The 22,144-nt window shown below is 35.9% G+C and overlaps 2 protein-coding genes across 3 annotated transcripts; one reads left to right on the forward strand and one right to left on the reverse strand.

The window, feature by feature from the left end:
* The first annotated feature begins 450 nt into the window (after positions 1 to 450).
* On the forward strand, positions 451 to 18,537 carry slc25a24 (solute carrier family 25 member 24). 2 transcript variants are annotated; one of them, XM_005805214.3, is made up of 10 exons: positions 451 to 1,111; positions 5,558 to 5,684; positions 5,768 to 5,855; positions 8,808 to 8,919; positions 11,107 to 11,265; positions 12,305 to 12,457; positions 12,530 to 12,637; positions 14,589 to 14,756; positions 14,833 to 14,983; positions 17,840 to 18,537. In XM_005805214.3, the coding sequence occupies exons 1-10, from the start codon at positions 932 to 934 to the stop codon at positions 18,019 to 18,021; spliced, it is 1,428 nt and encodes a 475-aa protein (XP_005805271.1). In that variant the 5' UTR covers positions 451 to 931; the 3' UTR covers positions 18,022 to 18,537. The 2 variants fall into 2 exon arrangements, with proteins under 2 accessions (XP_005805271.1, XP_023195297.1); XM_023339529.1 differs by lacking the exon at positions 451 to 1,111 and adding an exon at positions 2,963 to 3,079.
* Positions 18,538 to 18,571: 34 nt separating this feature from the next.
* LOC102225109 (transmembrane protein 69-like) lies at positions 18,572 to 21,985 on the reverse strand. The gene is made up of 3 exons (XM_005805213.3): positions 21,898 to 21,985; positions 20,497 to 20,541; positions 18,572 to 19,721 (listed from the first exon to the last, which is right to left on the reverse strand). Exons 2-3 carry the CDS (start codon positions 20,539 to 20,541, stop codon positions 19,002 to 19,004), a joined length of 765 nt encoding a protein of 254 aa, XP_005805270.2. The 5' UTR covers positions 21,898 to 21,985; the 3' UTR covers positions 18,572 to 19,001.
* Between the last annotated feature and the right edge of the window lie 159 nt (positions 21,986 to 22,144).

Genomic DNA, 22,144 nt, shown 5'->3' on the forward strand with positions numbered 1-22,144 from the left:
CATTTTTATGTTTTCTTAATATTAAAAAACAAAAAACAAAAAATTGCCTCTTTTACTTTGAAATACCAATAGTTTAAAGAGAAATGCAGCGGTGACAACTTTAATCCCATGGAGCTTCAAAATAAAGCCCGCCTCTTTTCTCGATCTCCCCCTGCCGGTCAGACGGAGAACAGCAGCACCGATTGTACAGATTAAAACAAAGCGAAACCGGCTGCGGTCGTCTGGTACGTTGTCGCCACCTCGTGGTTAAAACTAAGCACTGCAACGTTTTGAAATATTTTTCTTTTCGTAAAATAAATAAAACATGGATGCGGAGATTTTTGTCAAAGCGAGTCAAAAGTTTTATTTTTCTCAATTAGCTGCAGAGTGAGCTCTGGCGACACCTGCCGGATTCTTTTGGGTATTGAATGCTGATCTGTTTCGGTGATATTGGACACAGTTTATGGCAATGTTTGCAGGTTCTGCGGGTTTGTAAAAGCAACCATAACGTTTAACATCAGCGCATGAGTGGGAGGAGTTTTGGGAACAGTTTTACGATCACCTGTAAAGTATGTATCAACGGGATTTTCTGGTCGTTAGATGGGTGTGTCTGTAATATGTTTGCGCAGTAAAAGAAGGAGGTCTTTCCAGGCCAACTGAGCCGAGTCCTTTCCCCACCCTTCTGCCAGCCTACCTCATCCGCTCCAAGCTTTTTTATTCAAACATTTTAATCTATTTTCTTTCCCACTCCAGCGACCCATTAGGTGATTCCTCTCCAGGTTGCAACGCGGATAATCTTGTGGAAATCAGACGGAGCAATCCTTCTGCCTGAAACCAGAAGTGCCCAACCACAGGAGCCGATCTGTGTGAGTTTCCCCATCGCCGTAGCTGCTCGGATTGTGTGTGTGCAGCTCCGCAGGCCTCGTTTTAAAAAACATTTCAAGTTTAAGCCATGTATCCCGCATTGAGGAAGCTGTTTTTTACGGACTGTCGGTGCGCCGGAAATCCGCCCAAGACATACGAGGAGTTGTTCGCCAAGCTGGACACCAACAAGGATGGGAAAGTGGATGTTTCCGAGCTCAAGGCAGGCCTGGCTGCAATGGGCATCCAAAACGGGAAGGGGGCAGTCCAGGTAAGGCAAGAAACAAAATGTGCAAAAATATGTTAAACGAACGTTTTCAATGGTTTTAGTGCGAAATATTGTACTGTGACAACAAGATGTTTTTGTCTAATTCCCAACAATGTGTAAGTAAAGTTCTAAGATGAAAGGAAGAAACTTTTTGTCTTAACAAAAAATATTGATAAACTATGAAGGTGTATTAGGGTCATGGTAAACAGAAAAATAAAAGTCAATTTTCGCCAAAAAACTCAGAAAGTTTTAGATTAATCTGAGAAATTTTTGAGAAAAATAAAACTTATAAATTTATGAAAATGTTCAACTTTTGGAAATTTTTTGAAATATAGAAATTTCCAAGTTTTTTATAGCAAACTGTTGACTTTCTAGACTCGAAAATGTCTACCTCTTCGAGGAATTTGCTTTTTTTTCTGCTTTTCAAACCGAAATTTCCACATTTTTTCTCAATTTCTGAGCTTAATCTCAAATTTTCAGTTTTTTCTATCAAAGTTTTGACTTTTCAAACTCAATTTTCTTGTTTTTTTTCTAGAGAATTTCTCAGATGTTAATTTGCTAAAATGTACACCTTCTTTCTATTTACAATGGTCCTAATAGGCCATTGTAAGAAACAAAACATTCTTCAAAACGAATCACATGATCAATAATCGGAAGTTGCCACTGGCGCAAGCCACGAAGAAGACAGGAACAGGAAGTATGTGGAGGATGATGGCGCAGCATTTTTTTTAATGACTTATCGTGTTAACAAATTTTTAATGACTTTTCCTATTTAATCAAAACACAAACTTGTGTTTTTCCAACGTCAGTGGAATATTGACGCACATTAGTAATGGAAACTCTGCAGCGATGCTAACAGTTTAGGTAACACACGCAGCCATATGAAGCTATATTTACATTTTTATTTGCATAAAAATAGGAGAAAACTGATGATGGACCAGCTTCTTGAATAAAGCTGCCATTGCTTGAAGGTAGCAGTTGGTGTAACATTTGGAAATGGGATTTAATCTCATCTCAAAACTCTTTTACTGCTACATGAGTATTACCTATATGCACAAAAGTTTTAATTAGAAACATTTCCTGCAAAATTTTGTGTAAAAAAAAAAAATCTGATATAGGGGAATAAATATTTAACTTCTCTAAACTATGATAAACTGATTACTTCTGCACTACTGATTGAACATAATGATCTCACTTTCAAAACAATATAAAAGTGATGAATGTGCTTTAGAGTGCACAAAAAATGTTCTCAAGTAAAAGAAGCAATACCTAAACACATTTTTCTCATGTAAAAAGTAGTAAGAAGTTAAGTAGGAATAAAAAAATATGTAAGTCTACTGAAGTAACTGATAAATTTTCAATCATTTAATATTTTAAAATGACATATAAAGGAAATTTTGATATTTAAGGACCAAAATGACAATAATTTATATAAGTAACTAAAAATAACAAAATCAGGCAAAAGAAAAAATTTCCAAATCAGTTTCTTTCAATAAAAAACTTACGAAACTTCAACCAAAACTGCAGGTGTGTCTGAGTCAGGTGAATTTAGGTTAAAACATATTTGTTTTTCATTCAGTGGGAAGAAAAACCTGAAATTTTACTCAACTAAGAGTAGAGATACTTTATAATATTAAGTAAAAGTAAAAGGTACAGCGCAGTAAAAATACTACTAAAAGCTAAATTTTTCAAAAAAACCTTTTTTCAAGTAAATGTAACTGGTTACTACCCAACTCTGGCTTTAAATAACGTGAAATAATTTTCAGAAACCTCAAAACATTATCCAAGAATTCAAAACGTTTTCTTTTAAAGGTTTTATTTCAGTCAGGATGTCAAGCTGCTTGTAATCTTCTGACTTTGTCAGCCTGTATGGTTTCATGCAGCCTCCATTTTGTTGCAGCTGTGAAAGTTTTGCGGTGGAAATGTGCCCTGGAGCAAGGCAGCTTCCCTCAAACCGCTCCGGCATGTCGGGTCAGAATCTCTTTTTGGTGTTTTGTACCTTATAGTGAGATTAAGCTAAATAAGAACCAGTCTCCTATATAGATGCAATAAGTCTTTTATTTAAACAAAAGTGTGTCTAAAAGATTATTTATTTTATTTTATTTGACCATTTTTATTGTGAATAAAAGAATAAGGAAGATATCTGTGTATTTATCAGGATTTTTCTTTTATCCACACTAAAGTAAAAACTCTAGGAAACTGGAAATCAACGAGAAACTTTTTAAAAGTCTAATCAAAAATATAATGTTTGATTATTTAGACTAAAATTTATCTACTAAGCTAAGAAAAACAAACACAGGGCTGCGACTTACAATTATTTTAGTAATTGATTATTCTGCTGATTAATTCATTAATCTGTTATTTCTTCCTTCTATTTCATTTGTTTGTCCTGATTTACCTGATGGAGGATGGAAGAAATAAGATTTAAGAAATCTTCCATAACTTTACACAAACATCAGAACAATGTTGAGTTTGATACAAACTATGGACGAAACGATTAATCGGGATTATTTGTGACTAATTGATTATTAATATAATTAGTAATTGATAACTGAAATAATCATTAAGTGCAGCCCTAATTCAAACAAAAGCATTTAATTTGATGGTGTGATCAAGTTTATTCTGTTATGCCGCTATTCACTCAAAAAGTAATTTAATTCTTTTGTAGGAAAAATAAGAAAGTAATAAATTTGATTTAATGTGCAAAAATCTTTAAAAGCGTAAAGGTAAAATCTAAGCATGATGGCAAAATAATGAAAAAAATGCTATAATTATTGATCGGCTGTAATGTCACAAAGCCAGAAAAACTTTGAGTGTAAATTGTCAAGCAGTCAGACAAAACCTTTTTTAAGGCGATAAAATAATTCATCAAGGTTTATTTTTATTCCACGCTGTTAAAATCCAGCAATAACATTTTGAATTGACCTGAATAAAGCAGTTAATGTTGATAACCTGGACGTGTTTGCATTTCCTAGAGCCCTAAACTGAGCAGAACCTCCGTCTAAAACAACAAACTGCAGCGTAGAAATAAGAAACGGGGGAAGACAAAACAAACCAAAGCTTCACTTTAACCTTATCTGCAATAAACATGTCTGCTCTGCATCACATTGCTGCTTAAAAAACACACAGAAAGCATGTTTATCTTAAGAATCACAACTATCTAGAGAAAACCCTGCAGGTCCAGGCGGAGTAAGAAGCACAGGAACAAACAGAAAAAGTGATCAGGAATTCAGCGAATATGAAAAAAGTTAAATCTGCAGTTAAAATCTCACTGTTGCTGCAAGAGAAAGGATCCGTCTTTACTCGGCCAGAAGTGAACTTGGGGAGAGGCCACTGCTGTGTGTGACTCAGGGCTGTAAAATAATAATTTTTTATAAATGCTTTCTGTGACATGATAAGCAGTAATAAATCTCTACACTGGTTGCTTCATATTCTCCCAAGACTTTTGGTTTAATTTATTATATTATTTGATTCTAACAGGAGCAAATTCAATTTTTATTCATAATTTAGAAAGTAATAGGTGGAATATGTTTAACTTAAGTAAAGCCACATGACGTTTGCATATTTCTGATCTTAACCTATTAGGGCTAAAACGATTAATCATGATTAATCAATTATTGAAATAATTATCAATTGCAGTAGCAATTGTTTGTTTGTTAACTGGAGTATCAAAAGGCCACTTGCTGAAATAACAACATACTTGGAGAATTATTTAGCCAAAACTGTATAAAAAATATGTACATTTTGCTTTTAAGATAAAAAAAACAACTGTTGTCTGTAAATATTCTACCCCAAACTCCCAAGATTGCAGTTTTAGCTTCATAGAGAGAAAATTCTGTTAAAAATGTGTTATTTAGTACCTTTTGCTATCCAGTTGTTAATCTGTTCATTAGAAAAGTGAACAGATCAACCCAACACTGTGTGGATAAGCCAAGCAGGAAGGGCTGAGCTTTTTTTATGATGGTGTTGGGAGTATTTTTTTAGTTTTTGCATCTGCAGCGTTCACTACAGGAAACGTTTCTTGCACTTTATTTGAAATGTTTATTTTCTTATTCAAAAAAAGGAATTTAATTCATTTATTTGCATCTAAAGTCTTAAATGACAAATCTGCAGGATGTGCTCATTTTTAAAATATGATTAATCGATTAATTGTCAGAATAATCGATTAATCAGTAACAAAAATAGCTGTTAATTGCAGTTCTAAAAAGTACAAAGCTCAGACAGGAACTGAGCTCAGAGGAGGAAGTTTATCTTTGCAGTATTCTGCCCCCAAGTGGCAGATTATGGTAACTGCTGCTTGTGTTAATGATGGTGGAGTCAACATCTTTCTCTTCAGAGCTCAAAGCTCTTCCTTCACCCACCGAAGAGGTCAGAAAACACCGCAAAAACACCCGGGAAAAACCTGTGAAGAATCTGAACATCTGATATTCTGTGTGTTTTTATCTTTAGAAAATAATTTCCTCTGCTGACAAAAACAAAGACGATGAGCTGGACTTCAACGAGTTCGCCAAGTACCTGAAGGAGCATGAGAAGAAGCTGCGCCTGACTTTCAAGAGCTTGGACAAAAACAGAGACGGTATGGAGAAATGCCATTCAGCTTTAAACTAAAAAATTTTTTTTGAGTTTATCTGCTTGAGCTGTGCTCATTTATTCCAACAGGTCAAGTAGATTACATGGAGATCCAGCAGTCGTTCGCCGATCTGGGTCTGGAGATCACCAAGGAAGACGCAAAGAAGATCCTTCAGAGGTTTTTCTGTTTGTCTCTTATTGCTGCGGTTAACGAACTGGATCTGATACAGTCTTATGTGGATTTCTAGAAATAGAAAGCTTAAAATGAAAGTGTAGCATAAAGTGGAAGGTGGAGACCAGTGTGAGGGGCTGATAACCAGGGAGCGGTGGGGGAACGCAGTGCCACATGATAAAGAGCTACTGAGAAGAAAACTGACATAAAAAATACTCACAGCTGGACACAAACTCCTCACTAAATCAGGTCTAAATGAATTTCCTGCAACATTTGTGCTACTCTGATACTCAAATGTGATTCATTTAAGTTTAGAGGGAAACTTAAATTGAATTTGATTTGAAAATGTAAGTTTTCAAGGTTTGATTTCTATATTAAGTGCTTGATATTCAAACTGCACATTTTTGTAGTAAAGTGTAATCCATCGTTTGATTAAGTTTTAATTTGATAGCCAGATATGTTCATTCACCTAATCAGACACATTTTTTTCTCACTGTCTGAAGTTAAATCAGACAAATTTTTCTTGTTTTTGGTCAGTTAGAATGATCAAAATTATTTCTATTTACTAAATACCAGAAAACTTGGTGATTGGTGAAAATTTTCTTTAGAGATTTTTTTTTTTATCCCAGACAACTTGTTTGGATTATTTCAGTGTAATTAAAATCTATTATATATATTTATTATTTAACAATAATTGAAAACAAATTATATTTAATTGAAAAACAGTTTTGGATTCCTTTTCTCTTTTTTTTGCTTTTCTCATCGTCACTCCAACTTTCTAGTTTTCTGCATCTATTTGTTTATCTCAGAAAACGTTTTCTGTGGTATAATGTTGCCACTATCATGATTTAATTTGCATCTGTGTGTTCAGAATGATTTGCATTGTTAGCTTTCTGTTCGTCGTTTGCATGTAGGCAAAAAAACACCTTCTTGCACAATACATGTCTGCTGATTCCTCTTTTGGGCTTGTGTTAGCATTGGGACTGAAACAATTAATCACATTAATTGTGATTAATCAGCTATTGAAATAATCATTAATTAATTTAGCAATCAATTAATCATTAACTGGAGTATAAAGATTATAAAAACAGTCATTTACTGAGAGAACAACACACTCTGAGCAGTAATTAGGCCCAAACTGTTGCTTTTAAAATAAAAAAACACCTTTGTCTGTACAGATATTCTTCCTAGAACTCCTCAAGTGACAATTTTAGCTCCACCAGGTTCAAATTGTATGAAAAAATGTCTCCTATTTATCACCTTTTCCCATTATTGATTTGTTAATCCAAAAAATAACCAACAGATCTGCTCTTGCTGTTGTTAAGTCGAGCAGAAAAGGCTGCGCTTTTCACGTAAGAAGTATATTTTGGGGCGTGCTGTGGTGGTGCAGGGGGTTAGCAGGCCCCACGTTTGGAGGCCTTAGTCCTCGACGCAGACGACTCCCGGTCCCGGCGACCTTTGCCGCATGTCTTCCCCGATATCCTCGCCCTCCTTCCTGTCTGCCTACTGTCGCAAAAAATACGAGCCACTAGCGCCGCAAAAACTCTTCGGAGAAAAAATGGGGAAAAAAGAAATAAAAATGAAGTATAATTTAGCTGCAGATGCATCATCATCTCCAAATAATCAAGCATACAAGGAATGCTGTTATCGTCGCATTTTAGGCTATAAAATCTGTATTTTCTTATTTTAAAAAGGAATTTAAATAGTTCTTTGTTTGCATATTTTAATGTTTTTATAAAATTGCATATAAAAGGCTAAAATGAAAATCTGCAAAATCCAACTAATCGATTAATTGTCAGAATAATTATTAGATTAATCAATAACTGAGATAAGCGTTAGTTGCAGCCCCAGTTAACATGAAGGAAGATTTTCTAGTTTTTCCTGTTATTGCCAGGTCTTGAGAGTGCCATAATGTTGCTCGCCTTCCAGGTTTAGGTCATGGTATTTTATATTCGTTTATCTTACAAGATCCTCAAAATACATTTGAAGTATTCACCGGTGTGTTTTAACACGACAAACCGGTGAAATTCAATAGATTTACACAAAGAAACATAAAGTGACACATAAAGAGGTGGTGACATGCGATGAATGAGAGAAAACAAAAAGTAGAACAGGATGTGTGTTGGTGTGAGTCAGACAGATGTGGTTTGAAAACCACAGCAAAGGGCGCGTGCCAATTTACTGAACAGACACAAAGGAATTTAAGCAACAATCAGAAACAAATATAACAACATAAAGGTCGTTTAGGGCTGCACCTAACATTTACTCTATCAATTATTCTGACGATTAATCAATTAATCAAATAAAACATGGCAAATTCTCCAAATTTCATTTAACTACTTAAGCCTTTTTAAAAAAATACAATATTAGATATACATTAAAAGATGCAAATAAGGAAATGTATTTACATTCTTAAATAGAAAAAACATTTTATTTCCTAAAATGCAACAACAAAGCATTCCTCTAGTGTATGATTAATCATTAGTAGCAAAAACGTCAACATATGAAAAGCTCAGCACTTTTCTGTTTGACTTAATATCAATACAGCGTAGGGCTGATCTGTTGATCTTTTTTATATTAATCAATTATCAATTGAACAGCAACATGTGCTTGATAGGAAATTTATTTATTTACATAATTTGACTTTAGGAGAATCTAAATTCTGCCACTAGAAGCGTTCTCAGGGGAACATATTTACAGACATTTTTTAATCTTAAATGTTATATATATACATATACAGTATATATTGTACAATATAGACTTAATTACTGCTGTAAATATGTTGCTTTTTCAGCAAGGGGTGTTTTTTGAGTCTGTGTTCTCAAGTTAACAATTAATCGATCACTATATTTGTTGATGATTATTGAAATTATTGATTAATCATGATTAGTCTGATTAATTGTTTAATTTAAAATGGATATTTTAAATGAAAATGTTTTTCTCTATGTTTTTCTCCAGTATTGATTCTGATGGTACCATGTCGTTGGACTGGAATGAATGGAGGGAGCACTTCCTGTTAAACCCGGCAACCAGCCTGCAGGAGATCATTCGCTACTGGAAGCACAGCACGGTAAGAGCAGCCATCTTGTTTTTCACCAACGATTAAAGAGAAATCCTCCAATCACTAAAATCTGACATTACTTAATTTTTGTTTACATTTCATGAAGAAGGAAGTTGGACTCAGTGTCTTCTTTACAGATTTTCATGTTGTTTCCTTTAGTGGTTCTGGTACAGCGCCCCCACAGGGCGAGGAGGGGAACGTTTTTTTCAAATTGTTTGGTCCATTCGACTTAGTGCAGTGAGAAAGAAAACCGGGGCATCTGAAAATGTAACAATTGTTACAACTTTGATCTCCAGTCGAACTAAATCTGCCAGATTATCAGTAGTAAAAACAGCTTTAATTAAAGGTGCAGTATTATGTGATTTCCAGGCACACTGTCATTTTATAGCATAATGAAGTAACTATGTTAACTTCAGTGGTTATAAAAATGCGATATAAATCAAATATGATTTAAAGGGAATTTGACTTTGTAATTTAACGCTTGAAATTGGGCATCTGTCTCTTTAAAAACTCCTGCTCTTTCTAAGACTCCACCTCCAGGAAGTCATCCCAACATGGCTCCTCTATTAACCCTTTATCAACATTTTTACTAGCATTTTAGTGAGTAGTAGCTCCTGTAATAAGTTCAACAAGGTGGTTGCTAATTACTGCTGGCTAGTCTGAAGGAACTGAGTGGGGGAAGGCTGCTCTGTAATGCAGAAGCTCAGAAGTTTCGAAAGGAGGAGCTGCGCCTTGAAGGCGGAGCTAGGTCCAACAAGGCGCTTAGCACAACTGAATGGTTGGTTTGGAGATTAAAAGATTTCTCAAACATGGATGAAAGAATCAAAGCAAAACTCTAAATATGTTTTTGATGAGGGAATAACATTAGAACATGATCTAAAGCTAAAAAAGTAGATTTTTACAGATATTATTTCCCCTTTAAAGGAAATATGCTATGATGTTCGGTTGTTTTTCTATGTCTAGAACAATCCTTTATGATTATATATCTTTATTTTGGTAGCTTACATATTCCACTCATTAATTTATTTTGCTCATAAACTGAAATATGTTGAATTTCTTATAAAATACTAAAACCCAGAAACAGAGCCGCCTCAGCCCGAGTCTAATCTCTGATGCTCACCTTCTCCGTTCAGTGTGGATAAATTACCGCCTGCTTTCTAAACGCAGCCGAGATTAGCTAATTTCAATCTGACCTGCGTGCAGATTAGCCCCTCAGAGGGATTTGGAAGGCATGAGTAGAAAGGAAGAGCGTCTGGAGAAGAGTAGGAATGAGGAGCCGGGACTTCAGCAAAGATTCTGGCTCTTTATTAGAATCGTGTGAAGGGAAACAGGAACTTTGTGGCTCTGCAGATCCGTTGAAGGCTTTGGACGGCCATGGCTCTGCTGCAGCAACATGCTAACTGGGGTTTCCTCAAATTTGAAGATGGAGGAGGCGTCTTTGAGGTGGATGTGGTAGGTTTTCACAATCTGTTAAAAATATAGAAACTATAAATTCAGCCGTTTTCAGTGGAAAAATAATCTATTTCCAAAAAATAAAAATAAAATTTCAGCATCAAGTTACCGCTTTTGGAAAGTCAAATGCTTTTGACTTTTGAAACTTTTTTCTTGAAATTCTTTTTAGCTTAATCTTAAAAGTTGCTTTTTCTTAAAGCAAATTTCTACTATTCAAACTTAGAATTTTTTAAAAGAAAATCTTTGGGATATTAGAATGTACTTGGTTTTTTTTCTATAAAATTTGAGTGTCTTGGTGGAAAATAACTCATCATAATAGGCCAACATAATTACTACTTCATTCTCCTAATATTACGACTTTATTCAGGTAACATTAAAACTTTATTCTCTATATTATTTAGATTTTATTGTCATATGCCCGTGCTCTAGTAACATTATGATTTTATTTTGTAAAAAACCCTCAAAACATTTAAAAATAAATCTTAGCCTGTCCCTTTTATTTTTTGAATTCAGAGTCAAAATAAATACAAGATGTCAAACAAGATGGCGACCTTGGGAACCCAAGGAGTGCATTGGGGGAGAAAAAGAAATCCAGAATTAAATGTTTGAAAACCAAAAATTCAATGTTTGATTGATTAAAATCTCTTTATTTGCCCATCCCTAAAACTTTGACTTACTCGTGATGGAAACAAACAGCTGTGGGATTTAAATCAGATTTAATGAGAGTGAATGTGTTTCCTCCAGGTTCTGGATATTGGCGACAGCCTGACCATCCCGGATGAGTTCACGGAAGAGGAGAAGACAACGGGTTTGTGGTGGAAGCAGCTGATGTCGGGGGCCGTTGCGGGAGCCGTGTCCCGCACAGGAACCGCCCCGCTGGACAGAATGAAGGTCTTCATGCAGGTGCGTCACAAGCAATTTTATGTTAATCTTGTACTTTATTGGGCCTTTCAACATAAATTATTGCTTATTATTGTGTCAAATAATTCCAGGGATCAGCTCTGATCTGAATATAAAATTATTTTTATACGGATGGAAACAATTAATCTAATCGATTAGTAGCTTCGGTTTGTTATCTTTTAGCGTTGTGATTTAGCCGCCATCCAGCAGAGGGCGCTGCTCGTCATTCTTAAACTGAGCCGTGCGTACAGAAATTAAAAATGGCGGCAGGATTATTCCAGAACGGAAAAGAGAAATGGTTCAGAGTCCGGTGTGAGACGCAAAATGCACTTTATTCGGTTTTATTTTGAATTATAAGCTCTCGCCAAACTCCTTACTGTAATTTCCACCCTGATGGCGCTGATTCAGCCGAGCTTCATGACGGAACAGCGTCAACTTCTCATTTAAAAATGACTGCTGGGCCACGAAGGTAAGGCTGCGATGACAGCAAAGAGCAGGACGACGCAGAAAAGTTTTAACATGATTGAAAAAGCATAACAAAAAAACAACTAATGCCAAATAACGAGGTTGGTTTTGAGGAATGTTGTGACTTAAGTCACTTTCTGAAGCGAAGTTTTAAAATTTCTTCAAGAGCAAACAGACTGTAGTTCTGTATGAATACAGCGGCGCATTAGGGTTATTGTAGATGACAAAATGAGTACATTTACGGAAAAACCCTAGATTTTAAGAGGAATCTTTTTTCTTTCTACGATGTCCCAATATGCTGTTTTTTCCACATATTTTATTCTTTTCGTTTTTTATTTATCTATTTAGCAGTCTAAGAAATTCCTGTTTTAATGTATCTCATAAATTTGTCTAATTTGTTAATCTGACAATTACAATTTTCTGTTTATTCAGTCAGTGTTTAATACAACTGACACAAACTATTAAAAAGATTGGACCAATCAACTTTAGATTAACCTAGTAATCGATAACTTGCATCCCTTCTTGCTGAATCTGCTTTTAGGAATCAGTTTTAATTCTTGTTTTCTTTAATCTGCAGGTTCACGCCTCAAAGAGCAACAAAATCAGCCTGGTGGGAGGCTTTAAGCAGATGTTAAAAGAAGGAGGGGTGACGTCTTTGTGGAGAGGAAACGGCATCAACGTCCTGAAGATCGCCCCGGAGACAGCCATTAAATTCATGGCATACGAACAGGCATGTATTTTTATAATTTGTTGAATTCTTTTCTTTTGCGTATTTCAGATACTTACTGAAGTGTCTCCTCAGTATAAGAAGCTGCTGGCCAGTGAACCGGGGAAGGTCCAGACCCATGAGAGGTTCATGGCGGGATCGTTGGCTGGAGCCACGGCGCAAACTGCCATCTACCCCATGGAGGTGAGACAAGATGGAGCTTTTCTTACCCCATGTAGGAAAAACATGCACTGCAAAAACACAAAGTCTTACCAAGTGTAAATATTTTACTACACTAGAAATAAGACAGAACTAACTGACAAGTAACTTTTCATCAAGATGTAGGAGTCAATAATTACTTAATATTAATATTTAAAAAGTGCTACTTTCACAGATAGATTAATTTACTTATAACATTAGAAAATGTCTTTATTATAAGTGAAATAATCTCCCTGTGGAGCTAATACTTAAAAAAAAAAATCAATATTAAGGAATTGTTGGCTTAAAACAGGGGTCTCAAACTCCAGTCCTCCAGCCGCTGTCCTGCAGTTTTTAGATGAGCCACAGGTACAAAACTCTGGAATGAAATGACTTAATTTCCTCCTCCTGGTGTAGATCAGTTCTCCAGAGCTTAATGACCTAATTATTCTGTTCAGGTGGTGCAGCAGAGGCACATCTGAAAGTTGCAGGACAGAGGCCCTGCAGGACTGGAGTTTGAGACCCCTGGTTTAAAACAAGCTTCTATATTTTGCTTAAATATACTTAAGTTAGTTTTTTCTTATTTCAAGTGCACTTAGATATTTGCACCAGAAACTAGACCAAAAATACTTGGTAAAATTTTATGTTTTTGGAGTGTAGGAGTGAATTTCCAATTCTTTGTGATCTCAGTTTGTGCAGGTTGAACCAATACTGCAAAATTAGGTTTTCAAGTAAATGAAAATGTGCAAATTTTGACCTTTCTTCCTATAAACAATAGCAAGTCATGCTGGTTTGCTGCAGTAATTCACAATACCAATAAAAAAACTCAAGAAGGTTTTCATCCCAGGATTTATACTTTGAGCTATAAACTATAAAAGTAAAAGTTTTCAGTGGTTGAATGATTCAACCTGATGATCATTCAACCAGAAATTTAATGACACATTTTAAATTTGATCAGAAACATTGTTCTTGTAGCATATTTTCTTGTTCCAATTGAATTATTTTTAACTTTTTTCATCATAAACTTTGAAAAGTGTCCAAAGAAGATGCAAATTTTGTGTTTCTGGCAGTTTTATATCGGGTTGATTACAATATGTGGAAGTCAGAAAGTTGCAAAACAAGTTCAGCGTGACATGTTTCTTTTCTACTTCAAGTCAGACTTTTTGTTTTTTTCGTACTTCCCTAACTCATTGTATTGATATGTGAATGGATAATTATCCAAACAGTGGGTAATATTAACAATTTTCATCCTTGAAATTCAGAAATTTCCAAGTTTTTCTTGAAAATTTCTGAGATTGTTCTAAAAAATTCTGACTCCTTTTCAAAAGTTGAAAATCTTTTGACTTTTCGAACTTGGAAATTTCTGTTTCTTCCAGACACGTTTTTAGATTAATTTCAGAATTTTTTTTCTAACAAATGTAAACTTTTTAAAATCAGAAGGTTTCTTAGATTAATCAAAAAATTTGTGCTTTTCTTTTAGCAAATTTTCAACTTTTCAAACTCTGAAATTTCCAAGTTCTTTTCAAAAATATTTCTGAGATTAACCTCCAATTTTAGGTTTTTTTTTTTCTAGTAGATTTTTGACTTTTGAAACTCAGAAATACTTTTTTCCCCCCTCAAATTTCTGTGATTAATCTTAAACTTTCAGAATTTTTTTGTACAAATTTTTCACTTTTCAGATACATTTCCACGTCTTTTCCAGAAAATTTTAGATTAAGCTCAAAATGTGTTTGCTTCTTTCAAATTTCAACTTTTTAAAGTCAGACATGCTCAAGTATTTTCCAGAAAACATAATAGATTGTCAACATTTATGAGATTTTTTTTAACAGTCTTTCAAGTTGAAAAACTTTGTTTCTAGAATATTTCAAAGTTTTGTGTCAAATTTTGAGTTTATTTTCCAGAAAAGAAAAAAACTGAGCTGCTTAGCTGATTGATCGTCTGGATCTCGTCTCTTCAGGTGATGAAAACTCGTCTGACGCTGAGAAAGACGGGACAGTACTCAGGGATGTTCGACTGTGCCAAGAAAATCCTGCAGAGGGAAGGAGTCAAGGCATTTTACAAAGGATACGTTCCCAATATTCTGGGCATAATCCCGTATGCTGGGATAGATCTGGCTGTGTACGAGGTCTGTGCCGATAACTTGGATAAATTCAAACTGCAAATAAATCCGTACTGATGTTTTCTCAACCTCTTCCCAACAGAGCTTAAAGAACTTCTGGTTGTCCAAATACGCCAAAGACACAGCGAACCCAGGGGTTCTGGTGCTGCTGGGCTGCGGTACCATTTCCAGCACCTGTGGTCAGCTGGCCAGCTACCCGCTGGCACTGATCCGCACTCGCATGCAGGCTCAAGGTAAAGGAAAATCAGTGAAAAATAACTTAAATACAATAAATATGTAGCTAGAAATATGAATATTAGCTCCCTTTAACTTGATGAAGACTAGTTAATAAACATTAAGAACATTTTTTTTAAATCCACTAAAATGTGTATTTTTATTATAAGTGAAGTTAATTTATAATGAGAATGAAGTCGTACGAGAATTAAGTTCTGCAAGAATAATAAAAATATAAGAATAAATTTGTTCTACAAGAATAAAATTGTAATAGTACAAGAATAAAGTCATTAAAAAATGTTAAAATATATATATATATTTTCTTAGTGTGGCCCTAGTACTCTGTTGTAAACTAGCTATCTTTTTTGCATCTGTCATGGTTAATTGCAAATTTATCAGCAGTTGACTGGATGAAATTCATACATTTCTGTACGAAATATGGAATTTCATATTGGGATGAAATTCCTTTCATAATGATCTTAAAGTCTTTGAAAGTCTTAAATTTGAGTTGGTGAAACAAACCCTGAAAAAAGTGCATTATTTAAAATCCAATTTGAGTTTTCCTTATGAAATTATTACGCGCTACAAGTTCACAGATGTTAGTTGGCTGGATGTGCAGCCATGTTAAATTGATTGTCTTTCAAATAATTCAGATTTAAGGAAGTTTCTAGAAGAACAAAATGTTCTCATGAACTCAAAACTGTTTTAAATTAGGATTAGGGGATTAGTGACGTAAGCTGAGGATTTTTTTAGTGTCATGGAACAGAACTGGTTCTTAATGGGTTTTATCTTCACGCCATGTTGTGCAACAAACAGAGCTGGTAATTAAATCAGGATCTCTTCTTCTACTTTAAATGAATTCATGATTTTATGTTTATTTTTAATGTGATTACCTTAAAATTGGGAAATAAAATATATATTTTTCCTCCCTGTTCATTCATTAATACACTGCCTGGCCAAAAAAAAAAGTCGCCACCAAAAAATGGTCACACTCTCTAATATTTTGTTGGACCGCCTTTAGCTTTGATTACAGCCCACATTCGCTGTGGCATTGTTTCAATAAGCTTCTGCAGTGTCACAAGATTTATTTCCATCCAGTGTTGCATTAATCTTTCACCAAGATCTTGTATTGATGATGGGAGAGTCTGACCACTGCGCAAAGCCTTCTCCAGCACATCCCAAAGATTCTCAATGGGGTTAAGGTCTGGACTCTGTGGTGGCCAATCCATGTGTGAAAAAGATGTCTCATGCTCCCTGAACCACTCTTTCACAATGTGAGCCCCATGAATCCTGGCATTGTCATCTTGGAATACGCCCGTTCCATTTGGGAAGACAAAATCCATTGATGGAATAACCTGGTCATTCAGTATATTCAGGTAGTCAGCTGACCTAATTCTTTGGGCACACAATGTTGCTGAACCTTGACCTGACCAACTGCAGTAACCCCAGATCATAGCACTGCCCCCACAGGCTTGTACAGTAGGCACTAGGCATGATGGGTGCATCACTTCACCTGCCTCTCTTCTTACCCTGATGCGCCCATCACTCTGGAACAGGGTAAATCTGGACTCATCAGACCACATGACCCTCTTCCATTCCTCCAGAGTCCAATCTTTATGCTCCCTAGCAAACTGAAGCCTTTTTTTCTGGTTAGCCTTACTGATTAGAGGTTTTCTTACGGCTACACAGCTGTTCAATCCCAACCCCTTGAGTTCCCTTCGCATTGTGCGTGTGGAAATGCTTTTGCGTTCACAATTAAACATACTCCTGAGTTCTGCTGTTGTTTTTCTTCGATTTGATTTGACCAAACGTTTAAGTAATCGCCGATCACGATCATTCAGGATTTTTTTCCGACCACATTTCTTCCTGGAAGACGATGGTTCCCCACCATCCTTCCAGTTTTTAATGATGCGTTGGACAGTTCTTAACCCAATTCTAGTAGTTTCTGCAATCTCCTTAGATGTTTCTCTGCTTGATGCATGCCAATGATTTGACCCTTCTTAAACAAACTAACGTCTTTTCCACGACCACAGGATGTGTCTTTTGCCATGGTTGTTTAAGAAATGAGGAGTTACTCATTGCATCAGCAGGGGTTAAATAACTTGTTGCCAGCTGAAAGATAATCGCCTATGCAGTACTTATCTAATAGGAGGCTTGTACCTATTTGCTTAGTTAAATCCAGGTGGCGACTATTTTTTTGGCCAGGCAGTGTAATTTCAACATGAAATTGCAAAATGTATTACGTGGATTAAAACCACTTCCATCTTGGAAATAGTGAATGAATTTATAATAAGGAATATTAATCTTTTTTTACTTTGCATTGAAGAATCTAAGTAAATATTTTACATAAAACCACTTTTATTAGATGTTTAAATAGAAAACATTTAATATCTTCCCACATACTTACAATTTAGCAGGGGTGTTATTTACCTTTTCTAAATTTATGAATTTGCAAATTCATTTTGTGTTGTGTATATTTTTGATTTAAATGCTTAAAGCAGGAAAAAAACCCAAACTTAAAACCATAATTTTGAGTGCTTCATTTAGTTTATTTATTGATCCCAAATGGATATTAAACTTTAAGAAAAGTTGTAATATTATGAGAAGGCAAAGCTATTTTATTTGACTTTATCATCAATGTGACTTTATTCTTGTAATTTAATTTTTTACACTTTTCATCAGCATAGACCAGATACTACATCATAGTGGAGGGCATTGCTAACTAAACGGTTATTTACACTAACCCTAAAGCACCGATCATAAATAATTCCAGTAACACTAAAGTGCTATACCAACCTGGTATTTAGTGGAAGCTAATGCTAAATTGTTAACTTCGACCATGTTGACACCCTCTGTGTGCCTCTCCGTCTCCGCAGCGTCTCTGGAGGGCTCTGAGCAGCTGCCGATGGGCCGCATGGTGCAGAAGATCCTGGAGAAGGAGGGCTTCTTCGGACTTTACCGCGGCATCCTGCCCAACTTCATGAAGGTGATACCGGCGGTCAGCATCAGCTACGTCGTTTACGAGAACATGCGCTCTGGCCTGGGAATCCAAAAGTAAGCTGCAGAACCCTCCAGATTGCAGCCATTTTTACTCCCCATTCTTCATCAAGTTGTTTACCCAGAGGTCACACAGCTGAACTCCTGTGGAGGACTTAAAGTGACAGCAGAACTTTAAAATCCTGCTCGCTGTTTACAATGCAACCACAGCTTTAAGTGCACTGACACTTTGGGTTAAATAACCGGCACTCGCTCAGAGGAGATTGATTTAAACAGAAAACCCTCCATTGTTTTTTACCTTTAATCAACCTGCGTCAGTTTCGACCCTTATCAGAAGTCCAAGCCATCGCCTGCTGTGTAAAACCCCCAAAATTACGTAAGATGTCTCTGAAAAATTAAAGTGCAATACTTTATCCCTTTTGGAAAAAATTCACAGCAGTGTTTTTCCAAAGAGACATGTGGGATGTTATTGCACCTCTAAGTAAAAGTAAAACAAATGTGCCTTATGTCTTTTTTTTCTTATGTTTTCTTTTGGTTTATAGATAATGTTTACAATAAACATCCAATTACAAATAAATTAAGTTGTGAACAGTTTTTTTTATTGAAAATACCAACAGAAACGATGATGTATGTCGCTGAGGTTTTATCTCACGCTTTGAAAATCTCAGAATTCAACTCAGGCAAAAAATAAAAATTAAAGTTCATAGTTCACCAACTGAATACTCTGAATTTAGGTCAAAGCTGCTACATAAGCTAATTATTGTTCATTTACATTTATGTCTGAAACAAGTTCACTATTTAGATCACGATTGTTTAATTTAATAAAAAGGTCCTTTTTTATTTTAGATATATTTAAAACATTAAGCAAAGAATATCATTGTTTTCCTTTATTTAAACCCAATATAGTGAAATCAGGATGAAAATTTGGCATTTTTGTGCCACCTAGTGGAAACTTCTATGCTTTTTTCTCTCCAGTAGGTGTTTTCTGGTGGAAATTTCCTCCTCCTCTGCCCCAATACGCTGTTGTACATTAAATATGGTTCAGAAAAAATACTTCTCTGGAAATGATCCGTTCATTAAAATCGTTCCGAGCAGAGAAAAGAACGCCGTCACGGTCAGGACGGTGCGCAGCGCCTTGAACCAGCTGGGATACGTCGGCAGCAGAGAGAGGTCATAATGCAGCGAAACACCAAGTCCAATGATGGCCGTCATGGCCGCCGGAACAAGGCTGTCGCTCAACAGCATGGCCGCCCATGCCAACAGCGGCGGAACCACACTGTTGGCCAGGTTGATCCAGTCGGGTTTGGCCGGGCTGCTGTCGGGAAGCGCGAACCCCCATCGGGCGCCGCCCAGGAAAGAGACGATGGCGGCGGCGTAGGCCAGCTGGGCGTAGGCCAGCTCCGGGTAAAACGTCTCTGTGGCGGCCATGATCAGAGGCGGGGAGACGAAGGGGATGAGCCCGGCGAAGCCCAGACACAGCGCCGGCTTCGGACCTTCCCACAAGTGTTTCATGTCATACCGGAGCAGGTCCAGTTCCCGGGGAGGCGGTTCCGGTCGGTCTCGTTTCTTCAGCCTCGCAGCAGACGAGTGGAAATGTTGTGATGTGATGAAAGCGTTCAAACGCGGAGTGTTCTGGGTGACGGAAGTGAAACCATGAGGTTGTAGTCGTCCGAAATCATCCGGGAAGAAACTGGAGGAGAATGGCGATCCGGTCAGGGACGACGGCCGCCATGTTGGAGGACAACGAGTCCAGAGGGAAACCTACAGGAAATACAGTTTCTATATGAGAGGTCAGCCCTGACGGCCGAAATCAACACGTTATGGCTACGGAGCAGTTTTAGGGATATACTTAGAAAAACATAAATTAAGAGAAAAAAGTCATATTTCAAGATTAAAGTCATAGTGTCATGAGAGTCATAATAATAATAATAACATCTTGAGATAAAAGTCAAAATGACTCATGACAAGAATAAAGTCGTGAGTCATTTTGAGATTCAAATCAGTATTACGAGAATAAAATAGAAACTTTATAAGTCAAATTCTTATTAGAAGAAAGTCGAAATAAGACTAAAGCTGTAATATTACGAGAAAAAAGTCATAAGTATTATGACATTTTGTACTTATAATTTTGACTTTATTCTTATAATACTATAAATATTCTAATACTGCCTTTAATCCCAAAATATTATGAAAATTAAAGTTTATTATGGATGATTATTTCTAGTTTATTCTCATATCCTTTATTGTTTTAATATTATGACTTTATTCTTGTAATTTTGCTTCTTAGGTTGGCTCTAACAGTCTGCCGTACAAAAAAAATCAAAGCTTGCTAAATTTTCTTGGAGCAAACATGGTTACATATTTGTAGAAAAGCAATCTGTAAAACATTGTAGATCCACAATATTAAAAAGGGTCTTTCACAAATCTGTTTGTATAGGATTACAAAATCACTCAGTGGGTCAATGGCCCCCGAGCCATACTTTGAACATTCCTGTTTTAAATTAATATTCGAGCCAAACCAGGATGGATTTCTTACCCTCGGCGTTGCAGTGACGCTTCTTCTTAAAGCAACAGACAGCATCTGAGGGCAAAAACAAGACTGAGAATCACTGTTTAAAAAGTCAACGGACATCTTTTTTAAATTTATTTTCTACATATTTTTTACTTTCACAATTTTTGTCTTGACTTTTTAATTTATGTTTTTTTTCCCTCGCGGTGCTTTTCTGTCAGGCAAAAGTTTAAGTCGCTCTCAAACATCTGTTGCGTTCCGACGGGTAACGTTAACTAGCTGGCTAGCTAGGCTACCATGGGTAAGTGCAAATGTGTAGTTGCCTGGACGACGTTTGCAAGTATTAAATTTCATTCAATGTGGTCTTAAAAGGATCTCTAAGAATTTATTTATTTATACCAAAAACTAGGTGACCAAAGACTTGGTCTGGTTAATTGGTCTCAACCAGCCCCCTTTTGGAAGAACAGCTTTATTTAGAGTTTATTTTTGATATTTGAAATGTCTTCCAGTTCCACAGTCAAATGTTCATTAGAAATGTAAATATATTGACCCTTGAGAGTTGCATTATACCATTCCTGTTATATTACTGGAAAAATCAGAAGGTTGCGTGTTCAAATCACGTCACGGGGTCACCAATGTGGAAGTCAGCAGAAAAAGAGAAAAAAGTAATTTGAGTCTTGATTTATCCTCAATGTCTTCCAACCAAAACCAAAAATAGAATGAAGGGCAACCGTTGGTGCCTTCTCCCCTTCACAATAAGAGCATACATTCTGGTGTGAAATATATACATTGCATCCGCCACATTATCATTTTAATTGGGATAATTTTAGTTTTACGTAACTTTTTAAATCAATAGTTTAATTTTCTGAGAAACTGAATTTTGGGTTTTCATTCACTATAAGCCAACAAAATCAAAATCAATAGAGAAATGTCTGTAATTAGTAAATATGTGTTTCACTTTTAAATCGATTAGCTTTTCTAGGAAAATAGCTGTAATTATGATGAATAAATGCCTACTTAAACTGAATCAATTCGGGCAAAATCCCATTTATACATATATAAACCCGTGTTTATGTAATCTGCTGAATTATTTCCTTAACATTTAGAGAGAAATTTTGAGAGGATTTAAAAAATATATCACTGGAAACGGTCAATGGCGAAGCTGTCCAGGATCACATAAAATAGCAAGAAAAACAAGGCGACACAAATAACTACATCTGAAACTTCGGGCCAAATGATACAAAGAAAAAAAACCTCGCATTCAATATGTTTTAGATTTCTAAATAAATCGCATTTTTCCAAACAGGATTCAACACCCACCTGCACGCAGAAACAACACAAACCCGTCACCGTGAACAGCTGCAGATGCATAACTAAACATCGTGTATTTATTTATCATAGTCCCATAAACTTAGCTGCTAAATTTACCTTAGTTTCAGTCTGAAAACTTCATATTTCAAGCTTTTCTTCGGGGTCATTCAGCAGGATTTTACCCTGGTACGTTGTTTATTTCTTCCGGGCGCATCAGCTTCCACGACTTAATAGTTCCACTTACGTGACTAGACGGACCTTTGGACGTGAGAGCGATGTAGCGTGTAATGTCAAAATACACATAATAAAAAATACATAAATTAATAGGATAATTTATCTATTAATATGTTTTATTGTTATAATT

The sequence above is a fragment of the Xiphophorus maculatus genome, chromosome 9 (genome assembly GCF_002775205.1).
Source record: "Xiphophorus maculatus strain JP 163 A chromosome 9, X_maculatus-5.0-male, whole genome shotgun sequence".
NCBI lineage: Eukaryota > Metazoa > Chordata > Actinopteri > Cyprinodontiformes > Poeciliidae > Xiphophorus > Xiphophorus maculatus.